The 20,339-nt window shown below is 24.9% G+C and overlaps 5 protein-coding genes across 8 annotated transcripts; 2 read left to right on the top strand and 3 right to left on the bottom strand.

Moving 5' to 3' along the window:
- Positions 1 to 112: 112 nt before the first annotated feature.
- mRpS7 (mitochondrial ribosomal protein S7) lies at positions 113 to 1,508 on the top strand. Its single transcript, XM_035083326.1, has 5 exons — positions 113 to 311; positions 585 to 770; positions 854 to 1,085; positions 1,179 to 1,316; positions 1,379 to 1,508. The coding sequence occupies exons 1-5, from the start codon at positions 247 to 249 to the stop codon at positions 1,457 to 1,459; spliced, it is 702 nt and encodes a 233-aa protein (XP_034939217.1). The 5' UTR covers positions 113 to 246; the 3' UTR covers positions 1,460 to 1,508.
- Positions 1,378 to 2,394, bottom strand: LOC118066906 (uncharacterized). Its single transcript, XM_035083327.1, has 2 exons — positions 1,926 to 2,394; positions 1,378 to 1,826 (listed from the first exon to the last, which is right to left on the bottom strand). Exons 1-2 carry the CDS (start codon positions 2,206 to 2,208, stop codon positions 1,522 to 1,524), a joined length of 588 nt encoding a protein of 195 aa, XP_034939218.1. The 5' UTR covers positions 2,209 to 2,394; the 3' UTR covers positions 1,378 to 1,521.
- Positions 2,395 to 2,568: 174 nt separating this feature from the next.
- Positions 2,569 to 10,269, top strand: aralar1 (calcium-binding mitochondrial carrier protein aralar1). 4 transcript variants are annotated; one of them, XM_035083272.1, is made up of 12 exons: positions 2,569 to 2,860; positions 5,882 to 5,938; positions 6,154 to 6,296; positions 6,403 to 6,518; positions 6,728 to 7,341; positions 7,551 to 7,745; positions 7,821 to 7,991; positions 8,069 to 8,209; positions 8,282 to 8,476; positions 8,604 to 8,706; positions 9,286 to 9,376; positions 9,646 to 10,269. In XM_035083272.1, the coding sequence occupies exons 1-12, from the start codon at positions 2,819 to 2,821 to the stop codon at positions 9,815 to 9,817; spliced, it is 2,040 nt and encodes a 679-aa protein (XP_034939163.1). In that variant the 5' UTR covers positions 2,569 to 2,818; the 3' UTR covers positions 9,818 to 10,269. The 4 variants fall into 4 exon arrangements, with proteins under 4 accessions (XP_034939163.1, XP_034939165.1, XP_034939164.1 ...); XM_035083274.1 differs by having other exon boundaries at positions 2,570 to 2,864; XM_035083273.1 differs by lacking the exon at positions 2,569 to 2,860 and adding an exon at positions 5,221 to 5,459.
- A 281-nt stretch (positions 10,270 to 10,550) lies between these two features.
- LOC118066886 (venom allergen 5-like) lies at positions 10,551 to 12,653 on the bottom strand. Its single transcript, XM_035083276.1, has 7 exons — positions 12,496 to 12,653; positions 12,216 to 12,337; positions 11,919 to 12,006; positions 11,678 to 11,850; positions 11,517 to 11,614; positions 11,070 to 11,161; positions 10,551 to 10,972 (listed from the first exon to the last, which is right to left on the bottom strand). The coding sequence occupies exons 1-7, from the start codon at positions 12,593 to 12,595 to the stop codon at positions 10,713 to 10,715; spliced, it is 933 nt and encodes a 310-aa protein (XP_034939167.1). The 5' UTR covers positions 12,596 to 12,653; the 3' UTR covers positions 10,551 to 10,712.
- A 305-nt stretch (positions 12,654 to 12,958) lies between these two features.
- On the bottom strand, positions 12,959 to 16,611 carry LOC118066898 (scoloptoxin SSD976-like). Its single transcript, XM_035083302.1, has 7 exons — positions 16,466 to 16,611; positions 15,017 to 15,138; positions 14,502 to 14,583; positions 14,219 to 14,379; positions 13,890 to 13,990; positions 13,635 to 13,729; positions 12,959 to 13,453 (listed from the first exon to the last, which is right to left on the bottom strand). The coding sequence occupies exons 1-7, from the start codon at positions 16,554 to 16,556 to the stop codon at positions 13,404 to 13,406; spliced, it is 702 nt and encodes a 233-aa protein (XP_034939193.1). The 5' UTR covers positions 16,557 to 16,611; the 3' UTR covers positions 12,959 to 13,403.
- Between the last annotated feature and the right edge of the window lie 3,728 nt (positions 16,612 to 20,339).

Below are 20,339 nucleotides of genomic sequence, written 5' to 3'. Positions count from 1 at the left end.
ATTCACATACAAGTTAATTACTTTTAAGATGAAAATTGGTAATCAACTTTTATACTTTTCGATAAAAATAAGCTCTACACAATAACGAAAATCAGTAAAAATTGAGCTGCGCGACACATAAAACACGCCGCCGAGTGACTGGTGAACTAAGCCCAGAAAACCGGGAACTGAATTGACGATTGATGTAATTCAACGTTTGTAGCTTCATTCACGTGATACTTGAATTTTACATAAACAAGAAAAAAAATGATTAACATTCGACATAAATTAAGTCATTTGCAATCACATGTTAAACTTTTAAATTCATTTAAGTAAGTTAATATTTAATAAATTTTATTTATTTAATTAATTTCCTTCAGATTACTTAATGATATTATCAAACAAACCTATTCCAGTGTACACCTAACCTATAAAATATCTACAAATAATCACGATTGTATCTTTTTTAAATTCTCAATATCTGGAATATGTTATTTATTAATATAATAATAATTTACATTTTTTATAATTTTTTGTTATTATTAAGATTTATTTTAAATGATAAAATCTAATAAAATTAACTTCATTATTCATTATTGGGCTAGTTTCAAAGATATCCAAACAACTCGGCTTTATTCGGTTTATCCTCCAACTTACAAACTTCCAGTATTTAGAAAAGAAGATCAAGCAACATTGGAATTAAGTGGTGAATTAAAAAAATTAGCTCATGAGCCGATTCGTCCGGTTTTAACGTATCAAACATGTTCAGAATTCTATGATCCAACAGTGAGGTAAATTATATATAAATATTCATTATTCATTTAATAAAAATTGATAATATAAAATTCATCATCAATTAATGAAATTTTTTTAGCAAATTTATTAATTACATTATGCGAAAAGGTAATAAAGAACTAGCTAGAACTCTTGTAGAAGGAGCTTTTGAAGAAATAAAAAGACGACAATTAAAAAAATACCATAATGCCAGTCCTGAAGAACGTAGTCAAATTGAATTAGATCCTGTTAAAATTTTACATAAAGCTATTGAAAATACGATGCCTGTCATGATGACTATGCCAATAAAGAAAGGAGGTACTACATATCAAGTAAGTTTAATGATGGTTCTATTAAACAATACTTACTTTTTGGAGTCAACTTTTATCTTAAAGTCTTTCCTTATTCTGTTATACTTTTTGTAGGTACCTTCACCTCTGTTAGAACCAAAGTCAAGATTTATGGCCATGAATTGGTTGTGGAAAACAGCAAAAGAAAAGGACAAACATCTACGGTTTATTGTTGTGTTAGCAAAAGAGTTACTTGATGCAGCAGATAATACTGTAAGTAATGATTTTGAATATCATAGTTTTTCACTAATTTATTTTAATAAAATTTCTTATAGGGACGTGTTGTTAAAATAAAACAAAATCTTCATAAACAATGTGAACTAAATCGTGCTTATGCCCATTTTAGATGGTCATAAACTTGTATAAAATATTTTATAAATAAAATAGCTTTAATAACTAATTATATATACATTCATATTTATTCAAAATTTATACCACATATTTTATCAAGCAATTTATCATCTAAAATTTTTCCGTTAATATAAAACTTGAGGGTTTTATTGTGTGAATCAATTTTCAAATCATTAAAAGTCGATTTCCTTATGATATTATTTGATTCTGTGATATTTATGTCAGCATATTTGGTATTGACATCAATCCTTCTTCCCCAAAAGTCTACGTATGAAACTATCACCTCTTTTGTTTGATTTTTCGCATAAATATAACCAACAACATTATTGCAAAATATACCAACAGCATGGAAAAATAAAGTTGTAGTCAATGCTGGGGAACAAAAAAAAAATTATAAAATTAGTAAATATTTCCGAAGATTTCACATCTTTTAAATCCATCATAGGAAAGGAAAATTTAAAAAATACTCACTATAAAAAGCAAAAATTACTGCTGTTTCGTAGGATAATGAATGTATAGACAATAATCCATATACCACAGGAAGAAAGACTGCGGTACTAATTGAAATTCGGTATTTTAATCTGTTAATACTACCAATTCTTTGGATATGGTCTAAAACATAGACTACTTTGTATCCTGGAAATTTAGTAGAATCGTAAGCAGCAAATCGGTTGTAAATTGCAGATACAGCCGGTGTACGTAATAATTTTGTGTAATGATTTAATCGTCTACAGTGAACTGTTAGCAAGTACATGTTGAATAAAACTTTAGATTAACAATTGATTATAAATTCATGTACTGACAATTACTTTTGTATACGTTTATTAAACTATTTATTGATTAATTCAACATTGAAAAAGTATCCAACAAATTCACCATAATAGTCATAGAAATAATCGGCAAATTAGTTGAAAGTGAGTACTCCCAGTAGGAATAAACAGAAAATGAAGATACATATACATATGACATGGTATATTAATGATTTTGGCTTGATAAAGAAATAGACTTCAAGGCCATCTATTCTATTTCTCTTACATCGATAGAAAAAAAATACTAAGTTTATAAATCTTACAATAGGTGTCACTCAAGTGTTATATGTATTCATCAGATATTTTGCTTCCGTTCCTCAAAGTGCTCTCAAATGTTGCTTGTGACGTTTGTCAACTAAATAACAATACGAAAACTCCAATAAAAAGCTTATTCTTAATAATTAAATAAAACAGACATTCAATCACAACTTAATTTTTTATCAAGTTAATTTTTACAAAGTATTGAAAAGTATTTGTTTTCTACAATTATTGAAGAATTTCATTGTTATAAAGTATAATCAAGTGATTGTTGAAAATAAAAAATTTTTTCTGGGAATGTGGAGAGATTTGCTTTTTGTCGAAGCATCCTGTCAAGAGGTAGGTAAGTTTTATTATATAATTTTACATAAAAATGGGGGAAGAAATATGATAGTTTAAGTTTAAAAATTATAAGAATTTTATTATTTTAAGAAATCTTTAATGAGACATACTCATATTTCAAGTAATGAATAAAGATAATTGTAAGACGCATATTTATATTTTTAAATCGCTAATATATATCTCAATAAAGTTCAAAATGAAATAAATGGTAAGACTGTTAAGATATCGATCGTAGCATATCCATTTTACGAATAGTAGTGTTTTGAGGTCACCAGAACTAATTTTCAATCCTCCCTCTCGATCTTGTTATCCCTTATTTTATTTCAAAATGTATAGTTATGTTATTTCAATATATTATTTTTAATAATTGGACGATAAAACATATATAGTGTCTTCTTTGAAGCATTATCTATCAAGAAAAATTATACAATATAGTTTTTTATTAAAATACGTACGTCAATTGAATTAACCGAACAAGGTATTTTTACCTCTCTATATGCAGTCATATGAACTATGTTAAATAATTATAAAAATATTTTTTTAAAAACACCCAAACATAAATCTGTAAAGACAATAATTAACTTTACTACGAATATTTTTTTTATATTTTTCTCATGGAATAATAAATGGATTTTCTTTGTTGGTTAATCAGATTTTCATGTATATAAATTAGAACAACATATTAATAGATTTCATTAAAGATAGGATTCTAATTTTAGTACAAAATTTTAGATCTCAAAATCTGGGTTAGTATATTAATTGAACTCTTTATTAAATAAAAATTAACCCATTATTTATTGATATAATATTTTTCTTGCATTGAGTTATAGTGTATTAACACAAGTCAAACTATTCGTTGTCACTTGATTGTGACCTTGTATTAAGCTGTATCGACTCTTAGTATGATATAACTTGATGTAGTTTACCTCGAATACTATGAACTTTGAATTATTCCGGAAATTACTTATTGTGTTATTTTTTAATTGACATTAGAAAAGTGTGCAAAACGAATGTATGATTAAAGTCTTAGAAATAAGTATTTTCTTCGAAGATATCTCTAATAGAGAGTTTCATCGTTTTGTTGAAAACCAATATACATAATAATTTTAAATGATAAAAGTAAAATATTTGTTCAAGCAAAAAATAAAATATATATTATTTCCTTATTTTTTTACGTTATCTCCAATAAACAAAGTGTTTATCAAGACTGTTTCAATGACAATATGTTTTAGTATATTTTAATTATCATCAAGAATTAATAATCATTTATATTTAAATGTGATAAAATAAAATATTCCTTACTTGATCCAACTTACAGACTACTTTAAAGTGAGTTAGATTTTATTTTATAAATATTATTTGACAAAGTATCGAAAGATAGATATATATAGATATTTGTATGCAAAATAGTTTACAAAATTATTACATTCATCTATTATCTCATCTAGATTAGTTACTCCAGTTGATGATAAATGTCCCTGAGCTCAATGTAGACCCCCTGCAACTAGTATTAATATATCAAATAAGTATGTGTGTATGTATATTCTAAGTAGTGATAATAATGAATGAGAAAAGATAAGTAGGAAACCAAATTGCGTCATGAAGTAATAAAATAACAAAATCTGTATCTTAAAAATTTAAATGTACAATAAACAAATGTAATTAAAATTAACTTAATAACTTATTTATTAATGCATTAATAAAAAATTCTATTGAAGACTTACAATGATAGTTGATTATAAAAATATGAAACAAATGAAATATAATATACGGTAGTATCATTACAGTACTTGTTGATCTACTTAATCTTAATTTTTCAATCAATTATTTTTATAAATATTTTTTAAATAATGGCTTTTAATTTTTTCCAAATTGATGTTGGAAACACAAAAGTTATTTTTCAATTTTAAAGAATTATTTATAGTAAAATAAATTATAGTAACTCAACAGTAATGTTTTCATCGTAAGTTTATAGTAATTATTTAAATAAATAAAATAGAAAAATCAGTAAGTTAGCACATACATATATATATATATACATTAAAGATTATGGGAATATCTAAAAAAATATTTTTTGTAATCATATTAATGTAAACATATTGTAATTAATTTCAATACATAAAATAAAACTTATAATTTTTTATGGAAATGTTTTATATAATTTTTGAATTGATATGTTCAAATTAGTATATAATGTGTATACCATTCTGTCTTAAGCTTCATACAATATACATACAAAGATGATGTTTACGTGTTAAATGAGCATAAAGGAAGGGGAAATATTATCTATCTTTCTTACTCCTTCTCGGTGTCTTTATTTTTCATATATACCTATCTTATTGGATCTGAGTATATTTAGTACAATTCGTATTTCGTAGTGTATCGTGCATATAACTGTATGCATATATAAATTGCTGACGTAAAATCAAAAACTGAAAGACATTTCAGGAAAATTATTTATTAAAATTTAAATACATTATAACTTTTATTGATAATTAACTGATAGAAAGTGTTTTCGAACTATAAAATCGGCAAAAAATAACGAAGATTACAACAGTTTATCAGGAAGTTAACAATTGTCATGCCAACGTCAAAAGTAAATGAGCATTAACAATTTAGCAGTTATTCTTTTTTAAGATTATGTTAAGATAAAATTTATTAAAGTAGTGATCTGATATAAGATGTTTTAAAACTATTTTAATTGATTTTGTTAAAAGGAAGTCACATTTTATGTTTCAATCATCCAATGACCACGTGACCATGAAGATTACTAAAGATCACACATGTGCAAATTTTTAAGACACTACTTTAGAACAAGGTCGATAGTTTTTTAGTCATGACCGTCGAGTGGACATGTTTAAAATGACTTTGGCAACAATTTACAGTTCTTTTAATATAACCTTTATCGATGTTAATCACAACATGAACTTGTTGATTCTATCGTATAGCATTAAATTTTTATAATTAAGCAAAGATATTATTTTTTACTTTTTTCATTATATTTTAATTTTTTTTCAGGGATCTGGATATTTGAAGCGAGCTAACAGTGAGCGACTTCATGAAATTTTTCAACAGGTATTGAACAAACAATTGGTATTAATGTTTTTCATGAAATTACATTATTATTTTGATTATTACCATCATTAAAACTATCTATAGATAAGTCATTTTATTTTCAAATATTTTTCTCTTATGATTGAGGTCACTAGGATCGCAAGATTATGATAAAATAATTATCAATCATTAAGCTTACATAATTGGAATTTAATAATGAAATAATTTAACTTTAGTATGCAACTCAAGAAAAAAATGGAGAACGTTTTATGACTTCATCTGATTTCGTGAGAAGTTATTTGGGCTTATATACAAATGTTGATTACAATCCAGACTCTGTAGCTTTACTTGCTGGTATTGTAGATACAAATAAAGATGGGTAAGTAATTTCAATACCATAAAATATAATAAAGAATAACTCGATAAATTATTTAATAATATATCATTTTTCATCATTATTTAATATGTTTATATTTTTTTTTTAGACTTATCTCATTTGCTGAATTTCAAGCATTTGAAGGACTTCTTTGTGTGCCAGATGCCCTATATAAAACGGCTTTTCAATTGTTTGATACTAATGGAAATGGAATGGTTGCATTTGGTTAGTGCATTGTTGGTAACTTTTTTCTAATTTAATTTTCAACATTCATTTTTTCGATATATCATTAAATAAATATCTGGGATGTTAAAACACCCGACGTACCTGTTTAAGGGATTAAATGCTGTAATTAAAATGGAACACTTTAGATTCTAATCCATATTTTTATTTCATCTTTTCAAAGTGATTAAAATATTTTTTTTTAATTCCAGAGGAGTTCGCTGAGGTGATGAAAAAGACTGAACTTCATCAAAAAATGCCATTTAATATGGACAGTACATTTATCAAACTTTATTTTGGTAAAGATAAAAAGAGACTAGTAAGTTATGCAGAATTTAGCCAATTTCTACACGATTTTCATGAAGAGTATGCAACAGAAGCTTTCAAAAAATTTGACACGGAATTAGCTGGTTTTATATCAGTGGCCGATTTTCAAGAAATTATGTTAAATATTAAAAGTCATTTATTAACAAAAGAAGTTAAAGAGAATTTGTTGGCTGCAGCTACTACAGCACACAGTGGACGAAAAGTCAGTTTCCCTTATTTTATGGCTTTTAATTCACTTTTAAACAACATGGAACTTATCAAGAGAATTTATTTAAATGCAACAAACGGCCACAGGTATCAAGAAGTAACGAAAGAAGAATTTTTACACTCAGCCCAAATGATGTCACAAATTACACCATTAGAAGTGGACATTTTATTTCATCTTTGTGATTTATTACGACAAACTAGCAAAATTATTTATAATGATCTCGTTGCTATCACACCTGAGCAGTATTTTAAACATATAACACGACGTTTAGCAGAAATAAAAGCAGTTTCTGTAAGTATAACTTTATTTTCATTGTATTCGGATATTGAATGCTATTAATTTTTCTGAATGTTCATTTCAAAAGTATTAATTTGGATTAATTTTCATTTATATGGACAAAATATTATTTTATCAGTAATATGTATTATAAATTAAAGTTAAATAATTTTGGATTCAGAATAATCTTTTTAATAATAATAAAAGGAATGAATTATTTCCAGAGTCCTGATGAACGGGGAATCATCACACAAATTCTTGAGAGTAGCTATCGATTCACTCTTGGGTCAATTGGAGGTGCAGTTGGAGCAACTGCAGTATATCCAATTGATTTAGTTAAAACACGAATGCAAAATCAACGAACCGGTTCTTTTATTGGTGAATTAATGTACAGAAATAGTCTTGATTGCTGTAAGAAGGTATGCAATCAATAAATTCTACAATTAAATAATCCTATTCTGAGAACTTAATTATTAAAAAATGATTTCTAATAGGTTATTCGGCATGAAGGATTTTTCGGACTTTATCGAGGTCTAGTACCACAATTGATGGGTGTAGCACCTGAAAAAGCTATTAAGTTAACAGTCAATGATTTTGTACGAGATAAATTTATGGATAAAAATGGAAATATTCATCTTCTTGGGGAAATTATTTCTGGAGCTTGTGTAAGAATATACTTATTTATACATATTTATTTTTTATTTTATTAAAAGCATTTTTTAAACTTTTCTTTTATTTATAGGCAGGAGGATCACAAGTTATCTTTACAAATCCTTTAGAAATTGTTAAAATTAGGTTACAAGTTGCTGGTGAAATTGCAGGCGCACAAAAAGTAAGAGCCTGGGCAGTTGTGAAAGAGTTAGGATTATTTGGACTTTACAAGGTAAATAATAAATTATGTTCAATTATTTTTTCGTATTAAAAACTATCAATGGTTTTTTATCGAAATTTTTAGGGCGCAAGAGCATGTTTTCTTCGAGACGTTCCATTTAGTGCTATATATTTCCCGATGTATGCCCATACTAAAACGAAATTAGCTGATGAAGGTGGATATAATACTCCGTTGTCTTTATTGGCAGCTGGCGCTATTGCTGGAGTTCCAGCGGCGGCCTTAGTTACTCCAGCAGACGTCATTAAAACAAGACTACAGGTGATTTGAAAATCAATAAATTTTTTTAAACTCTATTTTAAATTATAAGGTATTACATAGAAATAGTGTTATTATGATCCTTTCATATTAATTGTTTGAAAATCTTATTTGCATTATCAATAACTAGGTCGTTGCGAGAAAAGGTCAAACAACGTATAATGGATTATTAGATTGCGCTAGGAAAATTTATAGAGAGGAAGGTGCAAGAGCATTTTGGAAAGGTGCAACAGGTTTGTATGCTCATTAATAATTATTAGGGAAATTTAAATTGTTAGACCAATTTAATAGATAGTTAATATAAAATTTTAAAAATTCAAAAATGATTCTGATGATTTAAGATAAATAAAAACAATAGCCTTGTGCTTATAGATTAGTATTATGCTATAGTTAGTAATTTATTTTATAAATGTATATACACGCCGGGTTTTGGGACCTGGTTGTACTGACTAAATGGTCTTCTTTCTTCCCTGTATGACCTTGGTTACTTGCGGGTTAGTAAGTAAAATTTGATGGTAAAAAATTCGATATAATTGAACTTTTGTCTTAATATATTAATATCGTTTATTAATGTCAGTGTTTAATCATATCATGTAACATAGCATATTCATCTTTTCTTCATTATGATAATTTTGGTGGAAAAATTAATGATTTTGCTGATTGTTAATTATCGTTATGTATTTTATTACAAAAATGAATGTTTTGAAATTGGAATGAACTTTACATAGATAAATTGGTAATTAATTAATAATAATTATTAGTGAGAGAAAACATTATAGATATTAGCTAATGAATTACTTTAATTTTTTTAGCTCGAGTTTTCAGATCTTCGCCTCAATTTGGTGTTACTTTATTCACGTACGAGCTTCTACAGCGACTGTTTGTTGTTGATTTTGGAGGAACGTAAGTAAATTTAATACTTATATTACATTTATAAAAAATTTAAATAATATAACTAAAAAATACAGACGATTATTGTTTAAATTTAAATTAACTTATTAAATTAGTTTATGTTTGAAAGTAATTATTTCAAAAAAAAAAAATGGTCGAATACTAATGAAAATGTTATCAACATTTTAAGTTAAGAGACCGGGAATAATATAGATAATTTTTTTCAAACAGGCTTTTCGTTTCAATTACATAAAATTTATATTTTTAAATTCATATTTCAGTCGTCCTGCTGGTTCTGATCTCAAAGTTCCATCAACTGGGGTAGCTGATGACTTAAAATCTAAAAATACTGATCATATAGGCGGTTATGAGGTAGCAGTCCCAATTCTGTCAGGTATAGAAACTAAATTTGGCCTCAGTTTACCAAGATTTCAAGCAGCACCAAGACTTTAATAATATCTAAAACAAATTCTAAATTTTTAAAAAATTATCAAATCTTTAATATTGGGAACAGCATGCTATAATTAAAATAAAATATTATTTAATTAAAAATCTTCCAAGGAATTAAATCGTTGAATACAAAAGTGTAAAAAATAATTGTCAAACAGAAAAGTGAAGTGGAAAAACAAAAATAAAATTACAAATATTTTATTAATTAATTGTTAATTAAAGAGATAGATTTTTTTTAATTTACATTATAACCATTCTTCTTAATGACAAATTCTTATTTTAATAGACACAAATTGTAAATATAATATATAAATAACGAAGGATGTTCTATGTTGATAACATGAGTATAACAAAAAATGCGATAGATTTAAAAATAGACACAATAATGTGAAGGTAAAATGAATGAATGTAAAAATTAAAACCAAATTAAAAGAACTAAGTATTTTTTATTTCAATAGTAGAAGAAAACTTGAAATATTCATTGACCATATACTTATTAGTGATATTTGTGCACAAAACTTTTTTTAAAGGAAACAATAACATATTTTATATCTCGTGATTATTTCTTAAATGATAACTCATATAGAATACTTATGAAAATATAAAATAATTGATAAATAAAATTGTTTTTTTGAAAAACGAAATAATGGTTTTTTTTCGTAATAAAAAATCAATTAATATCCAAACAATGTCCATTAAATGATGAGTTAAAAATAAGTTTTTCACGAACAATAAATTTTATTTTTTTAATGATTTGTTTACTTTATTATTTTAGATATTATTCAAAAACATATTTTAGGTATGATAGGCTGTTTTATTGTTATCAAAACACACGTTTAGCACCATATTTTTAGACTTTGCTCAACTGAATACCATTTAATAATCAGTCACGCGATATCTAGAAATACAGGATATTGTACATCTTATCTACCTGAAGATTAGTAATGGCAACACCGTCACGCAACTGATTCACATCCGGTTTGATATTATCTAATTTGAAGTCATCGATTGTAAATTCATTACTTGGTTCTTTTATTATCGATTTCTGTCCATCCCAAGATGATTTTGGATCATTTCGCAATGTAATGTCATCTGGTGAATCATTATTATTTAGTTGTTTTTCTGATTCGCAACTTAATTCTAAAGTATTTTCGGTACCTGTTGAATTTTATTCGATTGATATATTTTTAGGATAATAAAAAATATTATTTATGTTGTATAATAATTTTATGATGAATGAAAAATAAAAACATACTGCACAAGCTAGGATATTTTGTAGAACGAGTGAACTCCTCCGAACATTTTTGATCTCCGGGGATGTAAGGCAGATCACTAAAATTATTTCCACTGTGGACGTGATATTTTGTTTAATTAATATAACATTCCTCATTAAAGTTATTTTACTATTTTTTTAACAAATTTATCTCTTAATATTTATATTAAATTTTTTTTCCTAATAATGATAATAATTAAATTATATTTAAAATTTAATTAAATTAAATTTTGCTATTATTCAATTAACATAATACAGAAATATTATTCAATAAGAAAATAATTAAATAATCAAATCGATTGTTACAACTGATTCTTTTTATTTATTTTTATATTTTGATTGTTTTACGTATTTCGAGTAATGATTAAGAATTTAAAGAATTTTAATAAAATTGTATTATTACGATGAGTAATTAAATCTTATACGTACGAAGCAGCGTAATTGCATACATATAAGCGACTGGTAATATTATTAATGCGAAATTGTGAATATCCGCATCCAACCAAGTGTGTATTTGCCCAAGCAAGCTGCAAATAGGATATTCATTTAAAAATTCTGAATGATTATATTCAGTATTGATTATTATTTACCTGGGTATAATGGCCAAATTGTTTTACTTGTTCAAGGTCTAGAGGTGTAAATTTATAATTCATTCCTTCTTGTAACCATTTATGAATTTCTGTAATAAAATCTTTCTCTGGTAAAGCATTACGTGATCGATTTCGATTAATTGCAATGTTTTGTCCAACTTTGTTGAATTTGCCTAACATACATATTTAATAATAATTTTTTATAATTACTCAATAATTATTACTTCCATAATTAGCTTACTTGTTCTTCGTTCTGCAACATTGCTGTGGGCAAATTTACACTGATTTGCCCATTTTTGTGCTTTTTCTGCCAATTCTTCGTCCCAATACTCAATGAAACCAATAAAAATCACGTGTTATATCAAATAAAAATTTAATGATATTCACTATTTTATGTTTAAAATATTACTATTGTGATTATTAATTAAATATAACAAATAATTTACAAAACAATAAACTCAAATAATAATGGTAATCGTAAATTAAATAACATAAATTATAATGATCATCATTGAAAAGTATTTTTTTTTCTATGTACCATTTCTCTCATATTGGCTGCAGGTGGTTGATTTTTTATCGAACCATTAGCTATTTTTTGTCGTATTTCATTGTGAGTTTTCAGAATCTCGTTTTTCAAATCACACGATATTTCGCCAATTTCTGTAATAATTTTTTATTTAAAATAGTGATTTTTTAAAATTAGTTTCTCAATCAATTTTTGAATAAAAATTGAAGTAACAAATAAAACTTGATGTGAAACTATAAATAAATTCCAGAAAAATGTCAAATTAATAGTAAAGAATAAACTCGAAACTCACCTAAAATTTCAATCTTCTTACACTTGGTAGCCCAAATTTGAAGTAAAAAATTTGAAAATAAAAGCCAATAAAAAATCATGATACTCAATTGAGTTGTCATCGATTGTGAATAATATTAAGAAATTGATCACTATATGTATACTACAAGTCATACAGTATATTAAGATTTATTGAGCGAAAGAATGACTAATTGAATACACGATTAATTTGTTCACTTAATTTAAAATCAATAGATGAAAGATTAATTTCCTTCTTATCAAAGATTAGTAAAAGATGGTTTTTTTTTAAGTAGTATTGTTAATGTTAATTATAAATTAACTGAATAATTTAAAATTTAAAAAGAAAAATACGCTAAGGAATATAGCTTATTTATTATTTTATTATTTCATTATTTAAACTAATTTTTTATCATAATATTTATTAATAATTCCAATGGATTAGTTAATAATCATCCACCGTAAAAGAAATAAAAAAGATATAAAAATTTTATATTCTTATAAATGTATTTATTTGTAACAATAAATGTTGGCAATAACTTTATTGCTGTCTAAACTGTAAAAATCCCTTGTGTGCGATGAAAATGGTCCTCCTCAATAGCGTTCAAGTGGATTCAGAAGAACATGAACGTCGCCATTCTCATAATAACCATCAGCTAATAAACTCAATCTATATATGTAAATCAAATCTGTGGTATTTCTATTAAAAGTTTTTCATCGTGCACAAGTATGAATATCAATTGGAAATAATTAGTGTAACCTTCTATTGGCTGGAAATTAAAAAAGCGTGAGATTGCAGTCTGACTTCAATATATACATATAAGATCTTTTCTTCATTTATTTATTTTTTTGTGGACTTAGGGTGCACGCAAACTTTTATGACATTATAAGTTTATATATCCATTTGAATTGTCAAAATAAATACGTACAGAAGGCCCCTAGATAATATATATTATCCCGAGCTGCAAGTTAATTAATTGTTACTTAATTATATATTCACCTTTTTTTGTTGCTAAATATGTTTTAATTACTATAGAATATTTTCTAATAGAAATTAAAAGATCAAAAGTCTCTTATATTCTCAAGTTAAATATTAAAACTTTGTATCGTACAAAATAAATGTAAATTCGATTGATTACTTACAGCAAAGGCCAGCATATCTGTTCGAATAAGCCAATCCGAAACGATTGCATGATGGTTGTCCTATTCGATAGGGAGGTTGGCCAATAATATTTCCACTGAATAAAACAAAATTATTATTTCATTAAAAATAAATATTTATGACGAAAATTAACAAAAAAAAAATAGTACACTATTAATTTTTCAAGCTGTTGTGGTTTTAAAAAATTTTTTAAGAAATCTTCAAATACTAAAGAGCAAAATTGAATTGTACATTACCTTGGACCATAATTGCAGACATAATTTTTTGTATATCCACGAGCAGGATCATAAAAATATGTATATCCACAGCCAATTAAAAATGTATTTGCCCAAACAACCTTGAATGTTTTTCCAATAAAATACATTTTATTAAAAATAATACTTGAAAATTAACGTAAAATTGACTATTTAAACTTTTATCTTATATTCTCACACCTTTATTTTTTTTAATTTTATAGTATAACTTGATTTCCCGTCTTTATTTCATTTTAAAAATATTTTTTATTTTTACAAACGTATTTGTTATTTTACGTACTTTCTCATTAAAATGGAAGATAACTACAAACCTGAGTGTAATGACCTGTAGTTGGATGATATCCACCGTGATAGAATTGAACTTCACTAAACCACCCGGAAATTTGTCTTCGCCAGTTTGGTGCGCTATCATAGGGTCCTAATGGTCTACTCGTCCATGTTCGAGCAATATTCTGCCCTACAATGAATCTTCCTACGCATTTATTATTAAAATTCATTAATTTTCATTACAAAAAATACTTTCTTTATTTATATTTAGAAAAATATCATATTATTGTATTGCCCAATAAATATAAATTTCACACAAATACTTACGAACGTGACGTGATGAATCGTGAAATTCAGCACAAGTTTCAGCCCATCTTTGTGCTGTTGTTGCCAACTCATCATCCCAAATCTCGAGTGTAAAATAGCCAGAAGATAAAGGAGAAGAAGTTAATAAAGAAAAAAACAAAAATAAAATAAAGGCTTGATGTAAAAAATTCATCAACCAGTAAAAAAAGACAATGGGGACAATGCTAATCTTAGAGTATGCATACAATACTGGTCTAAAATAAATTGACAATTTGTTTTGTTTCCCTCTTGTTAAAAAATAATAAATAGTATTGTTTTTTTATTATTATCATCTAAATTTAAATTGATCAATTGTTGATAGTTTTCAATTATAAATATATCATGTCAATTTAAATTGAGATCATTTTCAAAGTTACTAAAGATCTACTTATTTATAGGATTCAAAAATTTTATCAACTAAAAATTCATACAACTTTTAGTTTAAATCAATCTTCTTAGTCCTTTATTATATTTCACTTATTTTCATAAACACTTACCATCTCTCTCATATTGGCAGCATGAGGCTGACCCTGCACTTGTCCCAGTGCTACTAGTTGACGCAAACGATTGTGTTCATCAAGAATTGTTTGTTTATCTTGGCAAGATAAACCACCGATTCCTATCAGTCATTAGCAGGTCAATATTAATAGAAATGACATTTAATTTAGATTTTGAAGAAATTTCTGTCATGGTAATCTTATTTTATGCTTGAAAAATAAAAAAGTATTACCATAAAATAAGTTATACATTAACAGTTAATTGACAATGAGAAAAAAATATTCTATTGATGAATCTAACATGTACTCTATATATTTCTGATGATAAAGTTTTTAAAATCTGCTATGAAACTTTTTTGATTGATTGAAAAATCGATGAACTCATTTTTTTCTGAATGAATGAAAAATAATAAAATTGATAAAAATGTATTAATTGTAATTCAAATTAATTAATTCATTTAATTTTACGTTCACGTTTTTTCAAACCTACTATTATTTTCTTCTAAAATATATTTCTTTTAATTCTAAAAATAATTGTGAGGAAAAAGTTAAAGAAAAGAAGAATGTGGAACTGACACAACTTGTGATTGGAGCCGGTTTTAAATCGTTATCATATTTCTAGATTCATATACTTTCCTAAATCGTCTAAAAATTTTCAAGGCAAAATAGATATTCTGCTTAACCTGGACTTTCATCTTACATAATTAATAATACTTAATAGCATTTTTTTCAAGGAATCCGGAGGTTTTACGATAATTCCTCAACATTGTTACCTGAATACATTTCTCTTTAGTCTCATATAATTCAATATAAAATTTTTCAAATTTTATTAATAAGTAAATTCAATCATACTTAATTTATTATTTTTATTAAGGTGAAAAGAATAATGACTCTTAAAAGTACTTAATACTTAAAAGTAGTAAAAATTTCATATAAAAATACAATGAAGGTATTTTTAATTAGTAATTAAAATACATAGCAACACATGAATAAATAACATCAGATGTATTATGAGTATTCAGGTTAAACCAGCATTTTCTCACGACACAGATTCATACTAGGCGTGACATTTCAACCGAGCCTCTGTCATTTCCGCAAATCAAATTTCATGTAAATAAAAATACAGTCTTTTAAAAATCGATTAAAGTTAAAAAATAATATTTTATCTAGATAACAGTATGCTAGTTACATAATTATCATGGAAAATATATATAATGCTTCAATATAGATCTTTATTTTAACGTAAATGTTTCTTATTTCTTACATACACTGAATAGATGAAAATAAAAAAACTGAATAAATTTTTGAGTCATTTTTCGTCAAATAAAAATAAAGTATTATGCTGATATTTTTAAACAAATCACAAATACTTGAATATAAATAGATATTCTAAAAAAAATTCAACTTATAAAAAAGAAATTAAAATGCATTATCACAATTTGTACTTACGTAGAATAGTTTTTCCAATGCAACTAGAAGAAATGATGACGAAAGTAGACAAAAAGATAATTGCAAACATAAATTTAACTAATGAATCCATAATAAAACTTTAATTTAGTATTTTTGCTTAACAAAAATGGATTAAAGTTATAATAAATCCGTTTACTGATGTGGACAAGAGTTAATAGATGGTCAAACAGTGTGTCAGAGTTTATATAGAACCGAAGGTTTCAAGGTGATACTGGAAATTTGTGGGTGTGGATGATCTTTTATTATAGTAGGGATTTTTTTCATTGTATCCATGTGATTTTTATAAACCACTGATGTTAAAATTTAGACAGTATAACTAATTTTGAATAAATTTAAAATATAATAATACACTTGGAATAAATTTTAATTTCTTTGTAATAATTTTTTTAAGGATAACGAATAAAGGTTGCGACGAAATTCTCTTACTGATAAATGAAAAAACCTTTTTTTTTACTTTTTAATAATATATTAATTTTTTAGATCATATCTATACATATAATTTACATAATGATAAATTTAAAATGATCGATAATCATATGCTGTGAAAATTTTTTATTGATGATTATCTCTCAGCAAACATATTTTAATATTGAATTTTCTCATTGATTTATTTCAATGTAAAATAAAATTAGGTTGCTAATTTTTTCAATTTTTTTTATTAAAAGAGCCAATTGTGTTAAAAAAAATTGATAAGGTTGAAAATTAAAATTCTAAATAACTAATTTTTTTTTCACGTTATCTAGTTAAATAAAACCTTATAGTCCAGTTAATGCGCATGCCGGAAGTAAAACATTTGATCGATTACTCTACATATACAGATACATGAAAGTAACAAGTTAAATTCAATTTTTCTTGAAAGAAAAAAACATTTGTGGGATACTTTGTAATAACAAATCTCTTGTTTTATAAAATTAAAAAATTTCTATTACAAATAAAATGAAAAAACTGCAAAATAACCTCGACATTTTGAAATTAATTGTTAGTACACAAAAAGAGTCTCATATAATGAAACTACGTCATAAAGTTTTTAGCATATTGACGTCTTTATGAAAATTATAAACTTGATGATGAAATTGCTAATTTATTGAAATTTTCTATGGACCATAAAACTCAAATGGTAATCAAAATTATGTATATTAAGTTCAAGTATATAAATAAATTAATTTAATAATTAACTATTGATTTATAATTAAATTAACATTTAGGATAAACAATTAAAAATTTTTATATTTCTATTGCTTAAATTATCTTGTAAATATTACAATACGTCAATAAAAATGTGTGTATCATTTCTAAAAATCTCAACTAAGATTGAAAAATTTTATTAGTTGAAATCATTATTAGTACAACTAATGTACGTCTGACCATTCATTGACTACTACTACTAGTACTGTTACTACTATGAATATGGGACCATGTGATTTTTACAAGTTGGTCTAAATAATTGAATTCGAATAAATATAAATCCTTAAAATTAATGTAATAAATCATAATACATTGCAATAAAGATAATAAATAAAAAATATTTTAATATTAAAATATGACATGGGTGTAAGGTGAAAGTAATAATTAATTTTTTAGTATTGTTTTAATCAACTACATTTAATTACTATTACATAGCTTATAGATTCTTATTTTTCATTTATCATATAATAATAATTATAACATATAGCATTAACATATATATTTATAGTATTATCAGACTAATTATATTAATCATTTGTAATTTTATACAAGCAAAGTCACCCACCTATAGTGAGTAATATAATTACAGAACTTGGTTCTCTTTATTCATTTGAAGGCTGTAAAGTCTAGAATATTCTAGACACTTTGTGTTATTGTATTATTCATTCAAAGTGATTTATATTTTTATAAAGATAAACTTTACGATAAAAAAAAGTATCAAAAATTTGATGGATTATTGAAATAAATAATTCCTAATCAATCATAATATAAAAAAATGTTATAATATTTTTTTGTAATTTATTAATAGAAAAAACACATTTTTGAATAAGAGATTAATAATTATGAAGATGAAAAATCACTTTTTAACTAAATAATACAATAATACATACAATAATCTAGGAATTTTAAAAACCTAATTAATTTTTACAATGTTTGAATTATTATTACATCTAATATACAAAATGAAAAAAGTTATTGTTATTTTAGAGCAGCCGTAAATAGTAATTATTATAATTACTTTTGGTATTTTAATAATTCAAAGTCTTAGTAATTCGTAATTTCTCTCGTGTTTAGTTAAATCAGATTATCAAACACATAGTAGTTGAAAAAATAATGTTCAAAATATCATTACTGTAATTCGTATCAATTATTAATTATTTTTATTTATCTAGGCGATTAAAGAACGGAATGAAAAAAAATTCAATAAATAGGTACAAACTTCCGTAGAAGCAAAATTGCACGCGAAGATCGTTGTTTACGACCTTTAAAGCCCGTCGTAATTGACTATAAGTATTGTACCTCGTGTGAATGTTATTAGGAATGTGGTCCTGACCTTTTTCATCTATACTTTATATCATTTACCAACATTATCTTTATATTATTTTTTCAATTCATCAATAATGACAAATCGTATCAAATAATTGTCAAAGCTTTTATTTCACAATTAATTATATTTTAATACAAAGTTCTCATACTTTACTTATTTCAAAATTAATTTAGTTCTTTAACCACACCATATTCCGAGGAAGAAACTCATATATCTTTCCATTAATAGATAATTATATTTCATTCATTATTATAAAATAAATGGAATTTTTTTTATTTATTAAGACGGGGAGATGAAAAAGCATTACCTCATTTGTTCTAGCAATTAATTTATTATAGATAACAATATTTTTTTGACAATCTATGTATGTATACTATATTCTTAACAAAAATTAAAGAAAAGAATAAAAGAAAACCGCATTATTCTTAATGAAAGTTTCAATTCGAAATTCATTTAATAAATTATTATAAAATATGGTATGAATCGATATAATCTTATTATCCATTTATCCACTTATTTAATTGCAAGCTCGACAGGAATTAGACATTCTTATATTTTTTATTTATAATTTTTTACTTTAATACATTCAGTTTTCATCATTTAATTTACATTTAATTCATCGCAATAATGACAATACTAATATTAGGCCAAAATGAAAATAATATTTTGCATTTACTATTGAAATAATTTGTTTTTACCATTGTTAAGTTATAAATGTAAAATGAAAATTGATTTAATTTATCTATGACAATTTTTAAATATTACAATTTTTTTTTTCTCATTCGTTAAATATTTACATATTAATAATTATTTTAATGCAACAATCTTTATAAATTTTCCCAAAAAAATGCCACTTCCACAACGTATTTACAATTTATGCTTTATATATTAATTTTATTTTTTTTATTTTTCAATGAAAGTAAGTGATATGAGAAAATAAACTTAAGCTCACTGCAAATAAGAAAAATATTTATTTTGTTATTATTTTTATTCTCTACATTAATAAACGTTTGTTTTTTTTTTTCAATGTTATTATTCTTTTGACTTTGTAGGAGGAGTCGTGAGGAGCACTAGAGAATATGCAACATACAACTATATCCCTTTTTTTTTTGTTTGTTTGTGTGTGTGTGTGTGTGTTTTCCCGACATAGAGAGTTAAAAAAAAAATAAATTGTAGAGGGAAGTAATTGAAGTTGCTTCTCTAATGAGACTAGAAATCTTTTGTGGTCCTCACATATATCGAACTACGATTCATTTTAATTGTAATCTTTTATTGTTTAACTCATGATGGACATTCATGAGCTTTTATTATTTGTTTTAAGTTTATTATCATGCATGCGTT

This window comes from Chelonus insularis, unplaced genomic scaffold (assembly GCF_013357705.1).
Source record: "Chelonus insularis isolate UGA/USDA-ARS -01 unplaced genomic scaffold, ASM1335770v1 contig_358_pilon, whole genome shotgun sequence".
Lineage (NCBI taxonomy): Eukaryota > Metazoa > Arthropoda > Insecta > Hymenoptera > Braconidae > Chelonus > Chelonus insularis.
Note: the sequence above shows the minus strand (reverse complement) of the source record. Positions and strands in the feature narration are given on the sequence as shown.

What these genes read in the sequence shown, in the direction of transcription:
- LOC118066898 (XM_035083302.1), bottom strand. Translation starts at nt 16,556, where the DNA reads ATGGATTCATTAGTTAAATTTATGTTTGCAATTATCTTTTTGTCTACT. An exon ending in CATTGGAAAAACTATTCTAC is followed by an intron (nt 15,139 to 16,465) that starts GTAAGTACAAAT and finishes AATGACTGATAG; the next exon opens with GAATCGGTGGTTTATCTTGC. An exon ending in CAGATATGCTGGCCTTTGCT is followed by an intron (nt 13,454 to 13,634) that starts GTAAGTAATCAA and finishes ATTAACTTGCAG; the next exon opens with CTCGGGATAATATATATTAT.
- LOC118066906 (XM_035083327.1), bottom strand. Translation starts at nt 2,208, where the DNA reads ATGTACTTGCTAACAGTTCACTGTAGACGATTAAATCATTACACAAAA. An exon ending in AGTAATTTTTGCTTTTTATA is followed by an intron (nt 1,827 to 1,925) that starts GTGAGTATTTTT and finishes TTTGTTCCCCAG; the next exon opens with CATTGACTACAACTTTATTT.
- mRpS7 (XM_035083326.1), top strand. Translation starts at nt 247, where the DNA reads ATGATTAACATTCGACATAAATTAAGTCATTTGCAATCACATGTTAAA. An exon ending in AAACTTTTAAATTCATTTAA is followed by an intron (nt 312 to 584) that starts GTAAGTTAATAT and finishes TTATTGGGCTAG; the next exon opens with TTTCAAAGATATCCAAACAA. An exon ending in TTGATGCAGCAGATAATACT is followed by an intron (nt 1,317 to 1,378) that starts GTAAGTAATGAT and finishes AATTTCTTATAG; the next exon opens with GGACGTGTTGTTAAAATAAA.
- LOC118066886 (XM_035083276.1), bottom strand. Translation starts at nt 12,595, where the DNA reads ATGACAACTCAATTGAGTATCATGATTTTTTATTGGCTTTTATTTTCA. An exon ending in TAAGAAGATTGAAATTTTAG is followed by an intron (nt 12,338 to 12,495) that starts GTGAGTTTCGAG and finishes AAATTATTACAG; the next exon opens with AAATTGGCGAAATATCGTGT. An exon ending in AAAATATCCTAGCTTGTGCA is followed by an intron (nt 10,973 to 11,069) that starts GTATGTTTTTAT and finishes AAAATTCAACAG; the next exon opens with GTACCGAAAATACTTTAGAA.
- aralar1 (XM_035083272.1), top strand. Translation starts at nt 2,819, where the DNA reads ATGTGGAGAGATTTGCTTTTTGTCGAAGCATCCTGTCAAGAG. An exon ending in TTCATGAAATTTTTCAACAG is followed by an intron (nt 5,939 to 6,153) that starts GTATTGAACAAA and finishes ATTTAACTTTAG; the next exon opens with TATGCAACTCAAGAAAAAAA. An exon ending in AAATGGAATGGTTGCATTTG is followed by an intron (nt 6,519 to 6,727) that starts GTTAGTGCATTG and finishes TTTTAATTCCAG; the next exon opens with AGGAGTTCGCTGAGGTGATG.